Source organism: Abrus precatorius, unplaced genomic scaffold (assembly GCF_003935025.1).
Source record: "Abrus precatorius isolate BTA unplaced genomic scaffold, Abrus_2018 Scaffold11, whole genome shotgun sequence".
Lineage (NCBI taxonomy): Eukaryota > Viridiplantae > Streptophyta > Magnoliopsida > Fabales > Fabaceae > Abrus > Abrus precatorius.
In genome coordinates this window covers 28,700,939-28,724,152 of record NW_020874303.1, presented here as the reverse complement: position 1 = coordinate 28,724,152, position 23,214 = coordinate 28,700,939, and the positions used below count along the sequence as shown (strand labels likewise).

Here is a 23,214-nt window from a genome sequence, read left to right as displayed (position 1 = left end):
TCAGGTCTCTAGTTTGTTAAGCATTGTGGTTTGGAATAAAGATACAAGTGAAGGAATAGAAAATCCTTCATTGGTAATTTAGCGTGTTTGAATGCTTTACTTTTTGGCATTAATAAAAGCAGTTGTTTATGTAAAATATTTTGAAATAATAAAAGCACCTATGTTTATGTTTTATGTGCAGTGTTAGCTCATATTGGGTGATTGTGTCCACATAGAACAACACCCTCAATCCTATTAACATGTTTCATAAAGAAAAAGTGTTTTAATTTAGGTACAAAGGAATTCATCGCTACATATTTAGACGACTTCAAGGGTAGCTCATATCTCTAAACTAAAGATTTCGATCCTCTGAAGTTATTGAGTGAAGTGCACAAATCTTGTCCATTCAACTTATTTAATCACATTATAAGTTAATTCTAAATTTTATAAATTCAATTGTTTTTTCACGACTGTCCTCCTTTAATCTCCGATATAATCAAACATAAATCACGAACAGATATTAGTAGAGCGACACTCGCGCTTCTATGAACCTTTTGGAGATAATTGATTAGTTTTTCCAGATACATAAACAATTTTCAAGTATTTATTATAACAATTGGATAATATATGTTTAAATTATTAAAAAAATTTCATTATCTCCTAATTTAAATATTTGATATCTAATTATTGTTTTTGTTACAAGTGTCTCTTCTGTTAAGATATTATTTAAGTATTTAACATTAAAAGTGGTTAAATGATACATTCAATTAAAATATTAATGTAGTTAACTTGCATAGAGTAAAATAGAGTGAAGAATTTATCATGAGTTTATAGTCTATTGTCATTTAGAAAAATCTTGTAGAGTGAAGTATATATATATATATATATATATATAAATTTGAATTATTGAAAACAAAATGAGAGGGTTAAATGTGTTAAGATTGTCTCAGCAAATATTTTGCTATAAACTAGTTTTGAGAATTAGTATGAACAAACTTCAGATATTCAAGCGTAAACTATAACTGAGATGGTGGTATCTTAATTAAGAATATTTTTTTTAATTCCATCTTGCAATGCTAGTATAGCTCAAACACACAGTCACTTTTATTTACTTTTCCATTATACACAAACACATCTTTCTTTATTATTACCAAACATGAAAACATCCCACCAACCCAAATACATACATTAACCATACATAGGTCCTCTACTTCACTTTTATTTAGAAACAAACATGGGACTTGAGCAACATAGAGCTCTCAAATAGAGATACTGTTGGGAATTCCTCTGAAAGTCAACCCTTCCTCACTAGAAGGGTAAAGCAAAGTGTAAGGCATCTTAGCTGGCCCATAGCGGTTTCTCAATGAAGCGTCATTGTTCTTCTGTTGGAGTTTTTGCTCAATATCTGCAAGATTCTTTCCAAACTTCTTAAAGGCCTCTAATGGGCCAGCATCAAAAGTCCAATTGTCACCACCATCTCTCTGACCAAGGTATAACTCATCAGAAGCATGCCTTGACAAGATTTCAATAACAGTGAGGTCAATAAGGGTCTCTTGCTTGCCAGTAATAGTTTTCAAAAACTCCTTCTCAAGGTTCTTAGCCAAGGCAGCATACTCAGCAGACCCTTGCTCTGGCATGAATCTCCTACTAAGAGTTGGCCTATTAAGGATATAACCTCCATATGGATATTGTCCAAAGTTAACAGCTGCATGAAGGGCTGAAGCAATCCATATGAGGGTAGTTGAAACTTAACTCTGCACGAGTGTGCATCTTTGGCCACCATGGCTTGTCTTTCAAATCACCATGACCCACCTCCACAAGGTCTTTCCACCATGCTTGGAGTTCAGGGTCTTGTTTAAGTGCATCATCTGAATGGTAGTAAAAAGAGACATATTCTTCCACCCATGACTTGATGGCTGCCCATATCTATTAGAGTAAATTATTAATGTATGCTGTATACCTTTTAGAGTAAATTATTCATTGTAGCTTTTTACCATCACAATTGTTTTAGGGTGGGATGGTTAATACTTGAATATATCTATTTACATTTTTTATTTTTAAAATTACCCTTGTTAAAACTTAAAAGAAGTTAAATCTTTAGTAATTATTGTTCCGTCGACCAAATTTATCTATATTTACAAAAGTTAAGATCCTAAATCTACTTTCATCATATCTATGTTTGTTTAATACATGTAATCAATCACATTTTTCATACTTTAATTACGAAGGGGATGATGTGTGATGAAAAGATTAGAGAAAAATAATAATGAATTACCATCATTCTTGGTAGCACTGATCAACTGGATGGAGATATGGGATGCTAAGATAGTAACAGTATCAACAGCAGAGCCAATGATGTTAATGGCGGTGTCGGCGATGCCCTTGACAGGATCGGTGATGCTGGTTATGTCCAACACATTCTTGCGCATCAACACCAAAGTGCCCTTTATCTTCTGACCACCCTTGTGGAATATTGGGAGCATCTTGTTCTTTGCTAATATACCTTCTCCAACAACAATCACTGTTCTCGTTAATTAAGATTGTGGCTTGTGAGGAACCCAACCAAAGGATGCTTAGTATTTGTAGAGAACAACAACCAATAGTGCCATATCAGATGGGTTTTTCAGATGCGTTTTCCATATGGCAAGTGAAAGATAGAGACACTCACATGGAAGAAACATAAATGGATAATGTTCACTGTTATGTTTTTCGTTTTAATTACCAACACTGAATTCATCTTACGTGTTCAATATTTGTTACCATGCTTAAGAGTGTCTTATCATAGTAATCAAGAAATGCATATCATATTCTTTTGAAAATTTTTATTAGTTTTTAGAAAAACCTAATAATTATAGTTTCTTATAAAATAAACATATGTTGCAATTTTTTTATAATGGTTTTTTAATTAAAATTTTACTAATTTTTAAATTAAAATTTTATATAATTGACAATTAGTTATTATTTTATTTTAACGAATAATATTATTTTAAATATAACTAAATACTAACTAATTACATATGTATATATTATTATCACAATAGTATTACATAATTCAAAACAAAATATTATAATATATTTAAAACTTAATAACATTTTATCTATGTATCATAAAAGTAAACATATATTATCTTTATGTCTTTGTATGCATCAACCAAGTCTTGGTATGCTTACTGTACCAACTTCCAAAACATAATTATAGAAACTAACCAATAGAAAAATCGAACAGTCCAAATTTAAAGGAGTTTCTTTGGTCTATCTCGATATGATTGCATGACAAAATTAAAAACAATTGCGTCATTATATCTATAAAAAAAAATATCAACATATTAAATTCTTGGCTTAATTATATTTTTTTCTCAATCAGCATATTTTACAATAAATTTTTATAAAATTTTTAGTCAAAATATAATTCTAAAAAATTAAAATTTAATTACTACTGTCAAAGTGCTGAAATAGCTGATGAAAAATCAGCTCACTCTTAACAGTACACAATATGTCATATTATTTATTTTTTTATATTTAAAATTATATAATTATAAATAAATTCCTAAAAATATTTTATTTAATTATACAAAAGTCTCTTTAATTTTTCTTTTCTTATTCTCACACCCTTTTTACATCCCTCCCCAACCCCACCCCTTCTCTCTTTTTCGCCAGCCTCGCCTCACTCTAACTTCGCAATTTCTTTCCTTCTCAAAACTATAAATACAAAAAAAAATTATTTTAATTTTTATAATTTCATCTTTTTGAACAAAGAACTACAAATACAGGTAATAAATTTTAAGAAAATATATTTATATAACAAAAAAGTGCTATAATTCACACAAGTAAGAAAGGTAAAGTACAAAAGAGAAAAGAAAACATGAGATAATGTGATAGAGAAATAAAAGATTATTTTATAATCTTATTAAAAAATTATGATTTTTAATTTCAGATAATATTTTTAATGAAAAATAAAATAACTAAAAATAATATCAAATGCATTATATACAAAATATATTTTTATTCTTTATATTTCTTAAAAAACTTTTTAAACATTTTTTTCGTCTTTTATTTATCGTTAGATAGGCAAGGACTTAACTAACAAATATTTAATTAAATTTGGACGCATGTTAGAAAAAGATCATACAAACTATTAACTTAGGGAGATATAGGAATGATATTTTATGACTCAATAATAACACTATTAAATTGTGTTGCTTGCGTGTGTTTTTTAAATTTAATAAAAATAAATTGATTATAATTTTTATATCGTTGCTAAACTATTAATTAATACATAATCAAAAAATAAATTTCAATAATATATAGAATAGATTTTATTTTATTTTGATAATGTGTTAAATTTGTAATTTTTTTAACGTATACGATGAACTTTAATACACAGAAGATTTAGTTAGATGTATATTAATTGTAAATAATTATTTAATTATAAACGATAGACACCTAAAATAGTAAGTTTGAGAAAATAAAGTTTATAAAATATCCAGTTCGCTATATTAACTGAATTACAACGCGGACTGGAGTTAAATAATATAATATATTTAGAAGTATCGTCGACACGAATCTCACGATTCAATATTATAATTATAATTTTTTTAAAATAAGTTATAAACATTAGTTCCTTAAATATTTATTATAATTAGATAAAAAGTATAAAGTTTTAAGAGTAATATATTCTGATTTTGTCAGATTAATATTTAAAAATTGAAGTTAATACTTATTTTTTTTTTACTGATACACATTTTCTCATATAAAACATTTAAACATAATAAAGAAAATATTTATAAAAACAAAAAATATTATTAAATAATATGCTAAAAATTTTATCGAACAATTATGATAAAAACATATATAAAAATAATTCTAACAAAATAGTTTAATTTTGTAAGGTATATAATTGTTTAAATAAATGCTTGGATGTGTTGTAACTTGTTGTACTCGTTCAAGCGTTAGTGTAAAGAATCTTAGTCGCTGAAGGTTATACGGCAGTGTTGACATATTGATGGTAAAATCTTATCCACTGAATTTGAAATTAATGTTCCAGATTCACCCAAAGTCAATGACTTTTCTCACAACAAAGTTAGAGAATCCACATTCTCCATTTCAAGGTAGAGAAAGTAGCCAGATTCAAAAAATTTAATGAAAAATATATAACCATAAAAACATGACAGAAGCTAAACACAAAATAACATTGCTTGTATTATTTGCAAACCAAAACCAAATCGAAGACTCAAATACAGCATTGAATACACACGATGATTAAATAGTAGATAAGATACATTTCTAGTAGTCTTGCGTCTTTTTTATTGTAAGGTAGGTACGTACAATAGTAAAGTAAACCACAGGTTCCTTTAGATAGAGATGCTATTAGGAATTCCTCTACAAGTTAACCCTTCCTCACTGGTAGGATGAAGCAAAGTGTATGGCATTTGAACAGGCCCACTTCGATTGCACAGACTAGAATCATTGTTCTTCTTTGAGAGCTTTTCCTCAATTTCTTTGAGCTTGTTTCCAAACTTTTGAAAGGCTTGTAATGCTTTTGAATCAGAGGTCCAGTGTGGATTTTCCCTTTGTCCAAGGTAAACTTCATCAGAAGCATGCCTTGATAATATTTCTATCACTGAAAGGTCAATGAGAGTTTGAAACTTTGGTGTAATTGTTCTCAAATAAGCCTTTTGATGACTCTTAACCATTTCATCATATTCTGCAGTGCCTTCCTCAGGAAGCAGCCTTCTTGTAAGAGTTGGACGGTTAAGGATCAAACCTCCATAAGGATATTGTCCAAAATTAACAGCTGCATGAAGGGCTGAAGCAGTCCATATGATAATAGTGCAAATTTCAACAAGCTCTTCAAGTGTTTGCAACTTAGGCCACCATGGCTTTTCTTTCAAATCCCCATGACCTATTTCTACAGCTTCTTTCCACCAATGTTGGAGCTCAGAATCAGCTCTGACATCATCGTTTGTTGAATAGTACAACGAGACATACTCTTGGGCCCATGTGTTAATAACACCCCATATCTCTAATCCATCAACAGCATAAGGGTAATCCTCTATCAGAAGACGAAGTCCATGTGGGGAAGATGAATCCTTAACTGCCACTCCTCTAAAACAAGTAAATTACATATATGTTAATTATTAACATCATCAGCAGTTAATTGTAAATTTACCATATCATATTATCGTTATGCTTTGTAACAAAATATATATGAACATGTTGCCAATCTAAGTCACATTTTGTAGTGAAATGTTTATAGAGATTTACCTCTTGATAAGATCAGCAGGTAGTGCTTGATCAGGAAAAACCCAATTCTTATAAACCGCTGAAGACATCTCAACAGCATACTTTGAAGGCAAAAAAGATCTCTCTATTATGCCATCAGCATTAATCAGAGATTGCCTAGCAAGTGCATTGATGTTCATGGTGTCACGATAGTGAGGAGATAGAAGTTTATAAATTGGGTGAAGCACACTAAGCTGTCGGTTTGTTGCTATGATGAATGGCTCCATCACTGCATGAGTATTTAACCTATGGACAAATAAAAATAAAAAATCAGACATAACGTACACTTCATGCACACACACATACACAGAATGTTTATGTTGATTGCAATGAAAAATTTATACCAATGACTCATGAGTTGATGATAGCAAGAGTCATTTACAACCACATAAGCTTTGGCTAGTAGCCAAATTGTACTTTCAACACCTTCATTTGCAGGTAAGATAACTTGACTAATGGCACCTGATTGATCCCCACCAGGATGTGGCAAACTTAATTCTATGGCCACTGGCTTTAATGACCCATTTTCTTTCAAAAAGAGGATGGTCCTTGTAGCATAAGCCTTGGCATAAGTCTGATTTATCTGCCTCAGATATGGCATGAATATATCATGGTAATCTAATATAAATAACCTCCGGCTAGCAAGTGCCTGTTCCACAAATTAAAATTAATTTTAATTAATCATAATATAGGCACCAACTGTAGTTAATTAAGTGGAAATGTATTGTTCAAGTGTAACAAGTCCTTGGCATGGTTATGAGACACTTAAATATGTTTACCTCGTCCACTGTGTACCCGTCTAGGTTAAGGACATCTGCTGTTATCTTGCTGGTTTGATCACCATAGATTGTGGGATCTAGATTGCTTGTTGGAGGAAATTCCTACCATTGATTAAAGAATAATATCATGTAGAAATAATAAATATTTGTCTATATCATTCAGTTTTATCAGATGGTCATTACTAGAAATATAAACTAATTTAACATGGGTATTAAATTCGATTTTATCAATCGATACGTTTGGCAATAAATATTTGAACCTACTTGAAGACCACGAATTACGCAAGGATTTACACCAGCAAGCATTTCCCTTGCAAATTCTTCATCAGTCATCCATGCAGATTTACTCACTGCTCAAATAACAAAGGAACTCATCATTAATTAAATGGAATCACTTCATCAAAAGCAAAAGTTTGCATTTGTTTTGAATATGATATGACTACTACGATACAAAATGCATGCCCAAAGGGTTATTCAAGTACAAGTGTTTCATATTTTTTTTTTCAAGTACAAGTGTTTCATTTAATGTATGTTCAAAAATATTTTTGTTAATATATATAGATATAATATAATTATCACACCTTGAATAACGTGAGGTGGTGGAAACTTGAGGACCTGTTCCCCATCGGTACGGAAGAGTTCTTTGATAACTGGTAAGGGGCTAATTGTGCTAATTACGTCGGTAGGTAGCTTAATTCCACCTTCATAGAGGTCACGCACCTCTTGGAAGCTATCAAACTCTGGTCGCGTGAAATTCAAATCGAAAGCAGATTGAAACGCTGGCAACACGTATTGAGATAAAGATTTTATTCCATATGTAAGAAAGTCTGAGGACTTTAAGTGACCAAAATTTTCATCTCTTGGAACATAAACTTCGCCTGGTTTCTCACACTTGGGATCTGTTCAAATTCATTAGTAAACAACAATAAAATAAAAACTTTGATCGCCCACAAAATTGTAATGTTACACCAATATATAACTGTACCATTAAAGCAATTATGGACTGATATATAAAGACTCTCTAATATCTACATCAATCATTTCAATTAAAATATGTATGATACATGCATATGTTTAATTCCGCGGACCAAACATTATTAAAAAACCAATGTTATATATATTTTTGCGACGGATCAATTAATGTTATACTGAAACTTCACACGTTATACAAATTTATTTTAGTAATGGAAACATAAAAAAAAAAAAAAAAAAAAAAAAAACTAACCTTTCCTTGATGGGTATCGACCAGTTCTTCCCCTACGAGGGTAGGGATGGGTAGATCCTCCAAGAACTGGGCGAGTAAACTTTTCACCGTGATCTGGATTGCCCAAATCATTGTACACATCATAATCATAAATCCTATCATGCTCCTTGCGCTCTCCTGTTCCATCTCCTCTTAAAATCTTCAATTCTTCTTCTCTGTACTTGACAAGTGGAGGTGGTGTCTCACTTGGAAGATACGTCTACATTAACATTAAATTAGTCTTATCATTCATAGCGTAAAGTTCAACAACTTGCATAATATATACATACATATATGAATATGAATGTATGCAGTAGTTGCCATTCATTTATATTGAATTTTATAAACTCGTAAATAGCTTACATTGTTGGCAAAGAAAATGCGTTCGCTTTTGTAAAGTTTTGAGTTGTAAACCCATGAGTTGCAAACAAAGCGGATAGTTCCATGGTTTGGAACGTCTTCAAGAGTCAAACTTTTGAGGTAAAACTCAACTTGCATGTAGTTCTTTATGTAAAATGCACCGGGAATTCCCATGCTATCGTCCCATTCAAAATGAATATTGAATGCAGACTCTCCTGCTCCCAAAGTTGGTAACGAGAAAATAATACCTTCCAAGAACGTATCCCTTCCAACTTTTCCTTTTCCATTTGCTACAAAATGTTCCACACATAATTAAGTTACCCAAATAGGTTAATTAAGAACAAAACTTTCGTTAATAATTTACTAATTAAAATTAGAATTTTACTTTAATAAAAAGCTTACATTTAACTAATATTAATTATTACAAATTATCAAAATAAAATTCTTATTTTATGAGTAAATAACACAACAACACTTAAATTTTGTGCATGAATTAAACTATATATATAAATATATTTGGCTATGATATAAAGGAAGCTTTTTAATTGGAAAGTGATGATTTATGGATGATAATGGAAACGGATTAAAGAAAGAACAAACCATCAGCCTTGGTAGCACTAATGAGTTGGAGTGAGACGCTACGGCCCAAAAAAGAAGTTAGGTTGTCAACTGTGGAACCAACAACGTTGAGACCGGTTCCTATGAGTCCCCCAACATTTCCACTGGTAATATTAGCGACGGTGTTGAAGTCCAACACATTCTTTCGCATTAACACAACGGTCCCTTTGATTTTATGTTCTCTATTCATGATTCCCGTCACCCCTGAAAACATCTTTGCTACTTCGTAAAGCTACCAACACTACTATTTTTATTTGGCAAAATAAGAGAATATGAAGAAAAAGGGGGGAAAAAGCCTATGACTTGTGAGAAAACCAACCAAACTATGCTGGCTATTTATAGCTATTCTTAGGTGCATTTTTATTACGAAGTGTATACTACTTTATTCTGTGGATGCTAATTAGTTGCTGTCTTTTATATTATTAACATTTTGAATGACGTATTAACATGATATATATTAAATAATATAAATTATATTTTTCCTTTATTCTATAAGTATAGCTAATAATTAATTGGATATGTATCGCAGGTGATGATGAACACTTAGTTCTCAGCATGCAAGGTGTCACACCGATTCCATGCAAGAAGGACAAGAGGCATACTTGAACCGAAGAATAATGAATTTGCATGTGATTTAGTTTGACGCCAAGTGCAAGTGTCATTAGGACCGCATGCAAGAATGACACATCCATAATGAAGGCAATATAATAAGATTTAATACGAAGGCAATATAATGAAGACAAAAATATGTTTATTTAATTATTTATTTTTTACAAAGTTCTTGTAATAAAATACCTCGCACAGTTGATAGAAATCCAGTCTTGTAAATTTCCCCAGGTTGACGAGTACTCACCATGAGATAAGGAGAGCACAATTCTCTAATCTCCTGTAAAATTATAAGAATATTAATTTTGAATCCTTCACTACTGAGCATGTGATAATGATGCATGAGATTCCATTAACCTGGAGTACCGTAGAGTCCATTTGATGTAGCTTCTGCTATTAAAGTTTCAGGATGCTCAAAGGCCAAGACATTCCTCTCTCAAGATAAGGAATGTAGTTTATCAATCAAGTTTTTTAAAATCATTTTTCTGAAATTTTATTAGATACTACCTATGTTCAGTGTGTGCGTCAATCATAGACCATTATTAAGGACCATCTCTTCTATTACACTCGATAAGTGTTATTTATTTCAAAGATATAAAGCATGAATCATCTAGTTTTAGTCCACTGTTGTAGTTTATCTGTAATAATTATATCTATATCTCTTGCATACACCAGATAATGTTGTTGGCCATTTTTATTCTGTTGGCTCATAAAAATTCTAATGACAGTCATGGGATTTGTCGCTCTCCATTCATTCGAACTAGAGTTTTATATGCTTCTTTTGTTTTTTGTTTTTTTTGTTTACTACTGCCACTTTTTATTTTCTCCTTGTGTGGGTTTCCTTTTGATTGATGTTCTGGAATGTATATATATATATTGAGCATAATTTGACAGGTCACAGCCTCTCTCACCTATTATTATCAAAATAAACTATTTTCTTCATTATGATTTAACAGTAGATGCATGTGCCATTGACCACCAAGATCACATTGAACGACTTTTCACTTGCTTGTTAGCATAGAATATAATACCAAATTGTGAGTCAAAGGCATGGTTTTTCTCTCCTAGACCTCTTACTATCTGTTTTTTGCCATATTATAGAATTGGGCCTCTTTCGAATCCTTTTTCTAAACTGATTCTTAGATCTTTTTCTAAGAGCAGTACATTAGTTTGCGAGCACATCATTTACACTCAACTGAAAATTGGTCATTAGCTGGGAAATGCTTATATCTATGATGTGAGAACATAGAGTGGAAATATTGATATTGATTTAGCTTAATGCCATCATTACGTTATATATCACCCCAAAACTTTTGATAAGGTTCTTTTTCTTGTTTGAGTTTCAATTATGGCTAAAACCTCGTGTTTCACAATTCATGAAAATAGACTTTTCTCAGACTATCAATTTTGTTTAGGGACATATCAACAACGTTTTTATGTTTAGTTTTATTTCAGGTTGCTGCTTTGGCTCTTCGTAAAGTTCCTCTATGTAACACTCTACGGGCAGATGATTATATTCGCCAATCGCCAGTAAGTAAACAATTTTAATGTAATTATTATATTATTGCCATCAAATTTGTATACTGAGGCAATGCTGATTCTTTTGTCCCTCTTTATTACCTTTTCTAAGGCGCAGTCAATGTTCACTTCATAATCATTAATGTCTTTCTATTTTTCCGTTTACACGCCTGAAGAATACAAATTTTCTTCCTTCATGTCATGTCTGTAACCCTCAGCTGCAATATATGGTTTCAAGACTCAAATTAAGATTGTTTTCTATCTTCATGATCATGACATGCTAAGTTCTGGTCACTTCATATTTTGTTTGCTCAGGTGCAATTGGAGCCGACTGTTTAAGAGCATTCAAAAGCACTATTTAAAATCCAGAATCCATGTTGTTGTAAGAATAGCCAGAATGCCTCCATGACATTATTCTTTCCCAGTGATACGAGAATTGTTGACCTGGGTGTGTTATCCGGGCTGATTGTTACCTGACCTTTTTTACAATAAATTCTTTAACCTCTGAAGGCAAATTCGCGCAAATTTAGCAAATTTGCATTTTTAATAAACGGGTAATTGAGGAATTCAATGCAATAAAATTTTGCTCTTTCAAGTTACTGTAAATACTAGACGGCGTGTTTCAGATTTTCTTGTTAGATGGTGTGAATAATTGAAAGCAATAATATTTACTTATTTCCCCGCATTTCCTATGTTATTTTATTCACCTTCAATTCATGGAGAGTTTTGGAGTGTTCCCAGGAACATATGTAAATTTTGTCATCATATTACTATGCTATCATCAAGTATAGATCAAAATAAACCAAAATAAATAGGAGCTACTTTTAGTATAAACAAGGATGTGTCACTTGCTATGCACTAGCGTGTAAAAAGATTAAATATTTTTTAATTCTTTATAAACATTATTTTGGTTAAGGTTATTTGAAGTATTTGTTATGGCATATTAGGATGGGAAATTTGTTGCCCAAATGACAAGTTCTATAACAAATATATGAATATGCGATGGGAATAATTGAAAACGAGTTTATCCTTCGGTGTCAGAAGTATAAACAAAGACTGTAGTTGCTTTTGTTCTGAAATAGAACGCGGATTTGGTACTAAACAAAGAGAACAGAGCGGTAAGAGTTATTTTCACGAAGTCATTAGGGCAAATAGAGTGAGACAGTAAGTAGGCCATGGTTGTAAAGCCCTCACCGTGGATTGGTCCTTGCCAACATTCATATTCAATGAAATTTCAAGATCTAGCGAATAAGCAGAGGTGCATAGTTGACATTCTTAGTATACAGCCATAATTTCTCTGTTATCCCTCTTTGTTCCGTGAACAATATCAACCGATCTAGTAAATTATCTCGTCCATATCACATCACCGGTTAACTTACCGTGTTCCTCTCTCTCTCTGCATTTCATATCAGTTCCTAAGGCTTTATTGGGAGTTTGGAGGAACTTAAAAAGGGTTCATACAAATCCTCCCACCCAAATTGGAGTAACTTAAAAACACAGGATCAGGGGACTTATAAAACCTTCCCTTCTCATTTAAAGACTCCGAAACAAGTATTATCACAAAATTAACTCTGAAATAAAGCCTAACATACCTGAGGGATCCTTTTTCTATGACAAAGTGATATTAACAAAACCACGTCCGCGTCAAGACTCCAGTTTACCAATATCGTTCATTAAGTTATAAGCAGGGAATAATAATCAACCAGAAAAACCCACCAAAGCTTCTTCGCAGTAACTACTAAGTAGAGTTAGCTGTATCATGTATGTATCAAACTTCAATAATCAACCAAAGTTGAGCTTATTTTATAAATGGAAAGAAACATGACCATATAAAGTATAACCCCCCCCCCCCCCTCTTCTCCGCCTTATTTTTTCATTCACAAAGAAGAATAAGTTCAATCACATTTATTTATATATCACTTAACAAATCCAACACAAAAATAGAGACAAACAACATAACGTTTAGGTTGCTAAGGAACAAATCAATTGCAGGAAAAAAATAGTCCGGGAAACGAAAAACACAGGAAGCTGCTAAAACAATACTTGAAAAAAATAACTTCCGTATTGAAATTGAAGTTCAGAATAAATCCGAAGCGAATAACAACAGAGGCTATCCATCCTTCAACGAGTTCTAGCCCTAAACAACACCTTGCAACACAAGCAAGAAGCAACAGTGGGTAATTGTACACAGAAAAGCTAAATCAATACTTTTATTCCTTTAGTTTGAGCAGAAAAAATCAATGAGGACATCAAGTAAGAGGTGAGAGATTGGGCCAGTTAACAGAATAAAAGCTTGCGCGTGTGCTCATTGCACTAGATGAGAGGAAGCCACATTAGAATAAGTCATTGTTATCTGTGAAAGCTAAACTACAAGGATGGTAAGAGAAAATCTGTCGATAGTGATTAAATTCAAGTAAAATATCACATCAACTGGCTACTGAAGTCTCGGAAAACTTTAATTACGTGCACAAAAATTATTTCCTCTGGAAAACTGCTCCTGGCAGGAAGCAGTGAGTTATCAACTGAGATAGTTCATTTGATTTACACATATGCAAAATCTATCAGTTGATAGCTTCATATGATGATTCATAGTCAAACTAAAACCACAACAGCAAATGTTTTGTCATCTCATACAGAGGACAAATGTCTTCTTTCAACTAACTAAATACAAATTACCCGATTAAACGACATACCAATCATTGACAATACACTAGTAGCTATAAAAAATCATTTAAATAAAAGATTAATCACAGTATTCTTTGTTAGTCTCCCAAGATACAAGGTATAAATGTATCCCAAACTTGCAAACAGAAAATCTCTAATGATATTTTACAAAGAACCCATCAAACGGTACACAACTTATACCGAGCCTCGCCACCTAATCGGAAAACTAATGCATTAGTCCAATAACATATATCAGATAATGAACTATATTTACACATGAAATTCCCCAGAATTCATAAGTCCTAAGGTAATATATATATAATACGAGCTTCTTTAAGCACAAAACTTAACCAACCATTCAACTTCTATCAAATCATATATCAAAACACTTTTTACTATAACACCCTTTGCACACTCTTCCATTAACATGCATAGACAGAGGAACGAGATTTTATATACACTACATATATCCAGCATTAAAGCCGTCCCAATTATTCATTCATGAAGAGTCGACAAATTACATTAGAAAGGTTAGCCATTATCAAGCTGAAAAAATATGCATAACAAAACCAATTGTTTGCGACAGCAACACTGTCACATAAAGCCACGTAACCCAAAAATTGCTCAAAATTGATAGCAACCCAAAAAAAAAATCAATAAAATGAAGAGCTCACACAAAGTGACGTTCTCATATAGGCACGTAACGTTTCAATGCCTGCTTCGCCGTAACAGCAACTCCAACCACCACGCCGCCAACTGCACCCGCAACCGCCGCCGATCGCACCCCTCTGGCTGCTCGATACAACGCGCCGGTGCCGAGTCCTGCCGCAACGCTGTTCCACACATCGTCGGTGTCTCTCGCCGCCACAATCCCGCTCTCAATGCCGGCGTAAAGCAACCCTATGACTCCGAGACGGTTACCCCACGCTCGACCCGAGTGACCGGACGAGTTCAGAACCCTGTTGACTCTAAGCTTGGCGCTGTCGCCGGACTCGAAGGATTTGACGCCGTCGACGAGGCCGACGGCGGCACCACCAACGGCTCCGGCGAGGTAGCCGCAGCCAGTGTAGAAGGTGAGGTTCTCTCCCCAGGAACGACGCTTGCGGCGAGCTTCTTCGACAAAGAGGAACTCGGGGGAGGTTGGGAGGTGGTAGAGGTTTCGTATGGGAACTTCAAGATCCTTGTAGGGGTTGTAGAGGCGTGTTTGGTTATTGGAATCGGATCCTGATTCGCGATCGCTGGTCTGGTAAGCCATGGAAGAGGCTTCCAGACGCTAGGGTTAGGGTTTCGCGGGTTAGAGAGTAGGGGAGAGAGAGAGAGAGAGAGAGAGAGATTTGCAGAAGAGCGACGCTGTGTGGTGTGTTGTGTTGAGATTTGGGGGAAAAATCGGGTCGCTGTGGCGGCGCGTTATGGAGCCGGTCCGGTCAGATTCGATTTCGAAAATGGACCGGACCAGACCGGACTCCGTGTTGAACCGGAAATGAGAAAAGAAACTTCTAGCTCGGGATCAGAAACGGTGTCGCTTAATTTCTACACGTGCTTACAGATACAGAATTCAGCACCGTTGGGCATGTTAACCCAATAATTTTTATAAAAATATATAATTAAAATGCTCATACATATATATAAGCTTAAAAGATGAAAGCAATACTAATAATAAGTAAAAATATAAAATATCTATAAAAAATAAAGAGTATAAAAGAAACTTTAATTATTACTAATTTTTATTGTATATTTTTCATAAAATTTATAATTTTTATTATTTTATGCTAAAAATTTATAAAAATAAAATATCTTGTGTGAAAAGGCGAATGATTCTAAGCTTGTCACGAGAGTGATAATTTTTGTACTATATAATAGTTAAGTTCTCATTTTAAGAAGTATGAATATGAAATGCAAAATTAATATAATGGCTGTAAATATCATTAAGTTAAATTTTTTATTTTAGTCTTTAAGATTTTAAAAATTAATCTCTATTATTAATTTATAATGACATGACATACATTTAATAATTATGCTACATAACAGTTATTTTAAGATAATAAATGACATGATAGATTTAAAAGCATATTATGTCATTAGTTAACAGTAACAAAGATTATTTTTAAAGATCTAAAACTTATGAAAACTAAATGTAATCATATATAGAGAGATTAAATATTTATTTATCTTTATTACAAATATTAGGAATACATTTTATAAATGCTGTAAGTTGATCTTAATTCGTATTATACAAATACATTAATAACAAAAATTGAAAGGTGAATAGCACTCTGGAGATTGAGGATTACAAGTGGATGTACAAAGTGAATAGGGAAGGAGAGTTTGGTGATAACAATGCTCCTTCATGTGTTTTTGTTTGATTAATTAGAACCCACGTAACAACATGCAACACTGTTGATATTGCTTGCTACAATATTCCCTAGTTATAAGAAACAAGACATAAAGGAACTCATGAATCGTGGGAAAGACGTTTCTTTGCGGAGAGAATTGACTGAGCAACTTATAAACAACGAACAGTCTCGATAAACATCCTTCATATTCATTTTCCCAATTTATGGTAAGAGAAAGCCTGGTTTCAACAAACTACGTACAATGTTCCACATTTTGCCTGCGGACTTGGGTAGTTCGCATCTCCTCATATTCAAACTGATCTACGTTGAATTTTCCATTTCCATATTAGGATTGTTATTCATTTCCTTCCTGACTGTACATGATACAATATATATCAATATCAAAGCAACTTCATGGATAATTTATATGACTTGAGAATCTTTAAACTATTTAGCTTAGTCTTTCTAAAATGCTGGCCAAGAAGCATATGAAGAATAAAACTTTAACTGCAGTTCGAAGATGATTTTAATGTTATTCTATATTCAAAATTGAAATTTTATTTTGGCTAATTCAAGTAATAAACATCAGCGTTAAAGGTCTATACTTGTTATTGAATTAAAATTCTAATCTTGATTAAAGAATAACATAAAAGACACTAATGATACTATATTTAAGTTTAAAGAATAAAATTAATAGAGTAGGTTGTTAACTTGGAAATTTTGTTTAACTAACCTTTAAGGAGGGGACAATATGAGTGTGAGTGGATGCTTCTCCCAGATTCCTGAGTCGAATGAGCTGAGGCAAAATGACAGAACCAAGGTCTGGTCTATCGCGTCTTCTCATCTCACAACACTTCAAAGCCAACCTAGCATATGATAAAGTCTCTTCAATGGGCCAATCCTTGACATTTGGATCAAGAACCTCTGGAAATTTTCCTTTGCTTATAGCCTCCTCAACCAAGTGAGCCACACCCATTGGAGACTTTCCAGTAATAATCTGTAGAAGCAATACACCTAGTGAATATATATCTGATTTTACACCCAATAAACCCGTTTGTTGATACTCCGGATCAATGTAGCAAAATGTGCCAGCTGCAGTTGTTCTATGGTATTGGGTGGTTTTGTTAGCCACATTAGGGGGAACAAGCCTGGCCAAACCCACATCAGTGATCTTGCTCACATAGTTCATGTCCAAGAGAATGTTTGCTGGCTTGAGGTCACGATGCACCACAGGCTCAGGTTTTGTTTGGTGAAGGAAAAGAAGGCCAGTGGCAATTTCTGATGCTATTTTGAATCTAACTTTCCATGGAATTGGTGGTGTGTTATCTATCTGGTAGAGGCGATCTTCTAAGCTCCCATTTTCCATGTACTCATACACAAGGCATCCGTACTCTGGGCATGCACCTAGAAGTTGAACCATGTTTGGATGCCTTATTGTGCTTAAAACATTAACCTGTCACGTACCAATTTGGTAAACAAACATTGATAATTCTAATCTATGCTGCAAAATAAAAGAGGTGTTGCCATTGGTGCCCAGTTTAAGTAACCAATAAATAATATTTTTTTAAAATCATATTCAAATGTATTAACACAATGAGTGTATTTTTATTTTATTTTCTTAATCAGTGTCTTAAAGGCATTGATTAGCAATTTTCATTAAAAAAAATCTCAAGTGATATTTTCTTGTACCTAATAATATTCATGATCTTTGTTTCTGCCAAAAGAAAATTATGGTTATTACCTCTTGTTGAAATTGCTTCTCTCCTTGGGTTAGGTCTGGTCTAACGGCCTTAATGGCAACAACAGTGTTATCAAGCACCCCTTTAAAAACAGGTCCATAGCCACCTTCACCAATTTTGAGATCATTGTCAAAGTAATGTGTCGCAACTTCAATTTCTTTAATATTGTATCTTCTAAATTGAATTTTGTTATGTGCAGTTGCATTTAATGCCCTGTTCCTCTCTTCTTCCTCATGCTTGGCTCTTGTTTCGATCTGTTTTCCCTTCTGGCCCTTTATTTTCTGCCTCTCTACCTCTTCCATGGTCAATGTAGCCTCTTCAGCGAGCCTAGTTTTTTCTACGTTTCTTTCTTCTTGCCTAAACTTTTCAAGCTCCATTGCCTGAATGAAAACACCAATCTTTTAGAAAAAATAAACTTCTGTGCAGTGCATTGTTCTGAAAGCAATTGGGTTAGATAGAATTTACAATATGACATTACCTTCTGTTTTGCGGCTGCAGCTTCCTTGCAGCTATTACACTTCTTTGTTTTACTCTTCGGTTCTAGTTTTAATTTCCCCGTTTCTATCTCATTGCCTTTCTGTAAGATAACCAAGCAAGGAGGAATATTCAATTATCCACTTATAAATGGAAAAATGTTCAGAAAATTTCAAGGCCATTGATGAGAAAGTTACTTCCGTTAGATACTTCAATTTTTTTAACTCTTACTATTGTTGATTGAAATGGGAATGAAACATCAGTTATGACAATCTAAACTTGCAATGTTAAGAAAAATGTTAACTTTTATCTTTAGAACTGATTTTAAGCAACAAAAATATAAGTTTTTGTTACAAAAATTTTATTACATTGAAAATATAAAGTGTAATACATGTTAAAATTGGTCTAAACACTGATATTAACAAAACTGCAAAAGAGAAAGAAGCTGGCCATGTTACATAAGCAAGTCAATAACTCACTTGCAATTTATATCCAAATGGAAATGCTTTGAGTTCCACTTTCCTTGTTTTGATTATGAAATGCATATCCCAAATTATTGTTTTCCAAGATGTGAAATTATGCTGAAAGTCTGACTTTAAAATATATAATGCAGTACTTACAGGTGAATGTTTAGAAGATTTGCTCCTACAAGTACAAGTGTTTGAATTCTCTACAACATCTTGATTTTCATTTGACGTCTCATTCAATTGAGAACCAAGTGCCCTTGAAGTGTCACCTGTGAGGGAACTTCGATTCGATGAATTTTGTGAGGAGCTGCTTTCATCCGATAATTTTGGTGAATTAGTTTCTCCATTGGTTGCATCCTTGTTTTGATCAGAACTTACCCCGTCGTTGTTTGAGCCTTGCCAAATTCTATACTTGAATGATTTTCTGTACAAATTATTGTCAAAATGTCAAGGACATACAATCATTAATAATTAGTCAAGGTCATGGCAAAACATGCTCTGCTAAGAAAGAAATTTATAGAAATTATGACAAGTTAATTTAGATCAATCGATTGGCCTGAGTAGAATTGTTTATCTTAGAACTCAATCATTGACAAATTTTTAATAAAAAAATTAGCAAACCTGTTTTGGAATATGAAGACACAGAGTAGTTAATTGTACTTTTACAGGTACGTCCACTAACTAGATCATTTATCATGTAAGTATTTGAATTTGCTAGTATTTATGTAAGTTGGCTATAGCTTCATAACTAAGAATCATTGTTACCACTCCTTAGTTACTTCGATCGATAATGTTTTCAAAATGCATACCTTTTTAAATCTTCGGACCGAGAATTTGCCTTGGGACTAAGAATGTCTTTTATAGATTTTGTTACTGTGATACTAACATTTTGAGAACGACCTGCAGGTCGAATATTGTGCACTTTTCCTTTTGATATAACATGCACCATGCAAGACTCTGGCAAGGACCTGACTAAGCTTGTTGCCACATCTACCTCTTTAAATTTCCTGTAGTTCACTTTTAGCAACACTATTTAACTTGTTCAAATCAAAGCTTATAAAAATAACCCAACTTTTCAGCAGCAGGTAAAATTAATATGCTATGTGCATGTGTGTGTCCAAAAATTATTTGCATGTGGTGGTGTGTGATAGTGAGAGACAGAAAGGACCTTATAAGAGCATTATTCCAGCGGGGAGCACCAACAACAATATTGCCGATAGAGTTGTAAGTGACGTATTCAGTCAGCGCATTTGGAACGTCAATGTTATGCAAGATCAACTCCTTTGCTACTATCTGAAATATTCAATGTCCGTGATCATAAAATAACTTAATATAACTTGTATCATTGAAATGAGTTCACATTTAAGTAGATTTGATGCAAAACCAAACACACCTTAAATGTGCATGACATTTACGTGTGTCCTTTCTAAGTTAAAATGAGCATTATATTGAAAAGTTTAATCAAATGCATGTTAAAAAAACTTTTAAACATAAGAGTACAAAAATTACAATCAGTAATACTCAAGTAAACATAAATCTATCATCGTGCAAATGTGAAATCAAACGCACACTAACTAGTGAAATTCAGCAGGAAAACTAAATTAAATTTAGCTCATTAATTGATGACATCCAAGGTACTTTATAGGTAAGCAATTACTCACCCCCTTTCGTGCACAAAATCCTCGAAAGGGAAGAAAAAACTGGTGCAATTCTTCCTGGGTTGGTGGACGACCTTGTATAGGGGTAGCATCAATATCATCTGCATAAACCATATACATATAAAAGGTTATCTACATACATTTCCTTAAAATGAAGATAATTAATTGTTTATATATATATATATATATATATAAATATGAAAAATGATGGAAGCAAATTAAAAACACAATGTGAATTGATTGTTCATTACAATAAAGTTTGAATGGGACGATAATTAATAAACGTACGAGGATACAAGGTAGTAGTTCGGACATGAATGAGGGTGCAAGAGGATTTCTTCGTCAAAAGATGTTCGACAGCCCACATGACGGCGTGTTGGCTGTTCCGGTCGCTATCAATGGCGACGACGGTGGACTCTTCCTTTGCATTTGAATCCATAGACGGCGGTGAAGATTAATTTGGAACGGTAAGTTGAGATTAATTTGATAAGAATCTAAGAACATGTTCATAACCAGTATGCTTAATTCCCATGAATGGGGTTTTGTTCCTCTTTTTACTATTTTTGGCCACATCTGAACACCCCTTTCCAAACAACTTGTTTATAACAAATATACCTGAGTTGGATCTAACTGTAAATGTTTGGAATGTCAGAACAACAGGGATAACAGGCTGAGAGGATAGTTATGGATTAGAACCTACCTATGTTAATGTCAGTTAAGAAATAAAGAAAATTATTATTAAGTACATATACCTTGAGTTTTAGTGAAAGAATAAAAATAAAAAATTTATAAAAAATCTCGTTCATGCATATTTAATTTATTAAAAATTTTAATATATTTATTGTGATTTTAAAACATATTCATTTTAAATATTAAGTAATATCCTTAAATAAATTAACAAGACTTGAAAAAAAATTATCTTGCAACGGTATAAGAATGTCTTCGCATTCTCCTCTACCTGGATATGGATTAAGGTTGTTTGTATCTTCTGTATATGAGAGTTTTTGGAAGTTTATGATTTTTTATTTTTAAATTTTTTTAAATAAAATTATTATTAAATAAACTTTTTCGTTCTCTTCACTTAATTTCTAAACAAAGTCTAAAGAAAAAATAACAATGGCATTAGCATTAATGTTATCTTATAAACAAAGGTGGTGTTAGCCCAGAAAAAAAATAAATTAAAGGTGATCGCTGTTATGCTTCATTCGTTTTGATGGATATGTTACGATTAATTTAATCACAACACATACCTTTGTGCATCTAAAGATTAAAAAATTGAGGGGGGAGCAAAGGGCAAAAAATAAAATAAAATAAAAGAATACAATAAAGAAAAAAAATTAAAAGTTTGACCGGATCGTTCAAGTAGTTAATTTTCTTTATATACACTGTAGATGAATATATTTTGTTACAATTTGAATTGCTAAGTTTTTAGTCAATAGTTATTATTATATTTTATCTCTGAAATATATTATGCTGCCAAATTCTTCTTTCTAAGTATTATATCTATATTTAAAGCTAATCTTAAATCTTAATTTTCTATTTCAAGGAATCCTTCTTATGCTGTTTTTCTATTTCTTGGAGAAGAAGTATGAAACTTGACCATTCTAGTTATCGTGCTTCTTGATACTATCTATTATTCACTTTAATCATTTTGAATTTTGATATTGACTACTACCGATTCTGATATTCAAGAAACTAAAACAAAATGGCGACTATTTATTTAGAGTTAGTTCAACGTTTCAACTTTAAATTATACACTTCCATTGAGCTATATATCAATAAAAACTATATATTTTTTTAAGGTAAAGGAAAGCTCCACCAAATAAGAAATAAGAAACGAAAGTACAGTTGAGTGTTAAATAATGCATTTTCACTGTTAATTTATATCGGTATTTAAAAGCTTTACGTTTATTTTGAAGTTATTGGTTACAATTTTCAAGCTAGATTTATATTTATATTATTTTTAACTTATATTCAAACGTACACTATATCTTTCAATCCTTACCACGCAATCTTTCAACTTATTACATTGTTTTTTATATATGGAACTGAGCACAATATTATTTTCATTAAACTATATGTTTGCTTTTCTTTTCCAAACAAATGGATATACAAAATAGTATTAAAAAAATGTACTAGAGTAATTTTCCTTTGAAGAAATTTGTACATATAAAGGAAGATTCGTGTTCCTTATATATAGAGATCACAGGCACAGCCAACAGCTTAAAATAGAAGACAAAGTCAAATAATCTGTCTCAATAAATAAACATGAGCAACCCAAAACATCACAAACTGAAGGCTTGCGGCGGAAAAATTGTAGAGGTTCTAATTTTATTAGACACTTTATTTCAGCATAAAGAACAAAACTCACAAGCTGTCGATGATGACATAAAACTAATACTGCATAACACGCTTTCCTTTAACATCTATACAAGGAATGATATTGATGTTTCTTTTTAGTTAATTTCATTTATAATAATCTTACTAAATAGAG

The 23,214-nt window shown here is 32.5% G+C and overlaps 3 protein-coding genes across 3 annotated transcripts; all 3 read right to left on the bottom strand.

The window, feature by feature from the left end:
* Positions 1 to 1,048: 1,048 nt before the first annotated feature.
* On the bottom strand, positions 1,049 to 9,475 carry LOC113856262 (seed linoleate 9S-lipoxygenase-2-like). The gene is made up of 10 exons (XM_027488010.1): positions 9,244 to 9,475; positions 8,647 to 8,933; positions 8,266 to 8,503; positions 7,622 to 7,939; positions 7,305 to 7,390; positions 7,041 to 7,142; positions 6,606 to 6,910; positions 6,244 to 6,507; positions 5,744 to 6,084; positions 1,049 to 1,654 (listed from the first exon to the last, which is right to left on the bottom strand). The coding sequence occupies exons 1-10, from the start codon at positions 9,473 to 9,475 to the stop codon at positions 1,239 to 1,241; spliced, it is 2,589 nt and encodes an 862-aa protein (XP_027343811.1). The 3' UTR covers positions 1,049 to 1,238.
* Positions 9,476 to 13,278: 3,803 nt separating this feature from the next.
* On the bottom strand, positions 13,279 to 15,405 carry LOC113856216 (mitochondrial import inner membrane translocase subunit TIM23-2-like). Its single transcript, XM_027487948.1, has 2 exons — positions 14,724 to 15,405; positions 13,279 to 13,522 (listed from the first exon to the last, which is right to left on the bottom strand). The coding sequence occupies exon 1, from the start codon at positions 15,302 to 15,304 to the stop codon at positions 14,738 to 14,740; it is 567 nt and encodes a 188-aa protein (XP_027343749.1). The 5' UTR covers positions 15,305 to 15,405; the 3' UTR covers positions 13,279 to 13,522; positions 14,724 to 14,737.
* Positions 15,406 to 17,106: 1,701 nt separating this feature from the next.
* Positions 17,107 to 21,159, bottom strand: LOC113855990 (U-box domain-containing protein 52-like). Its single transcript, XM_027487618.1, has 8 exons — positions 21,009 to 21,159; positions 20,724 to 20,821; positions 20,231 to 20,355; positions 19,872 to 20,069; positions 19,216 to 19,486; positions 18,600 to 18,698; positions 18,124 to 18,501; positions 17,107 to 17,835 (listed from the first exon to the last, which is right to left on the bottom strand). The coding sequence occupies exons 1-8, from the start codon at positions 21,157 to 21,159 to the stop codon at positions 17,107 to 17,109; spliced, it is 2,049 nt and encodes a 682-aa protein (XP_027343419.1).
* Between the last annotated feature and the right edge of the window lie 2,055 nt (positions 21,160 to 23,214).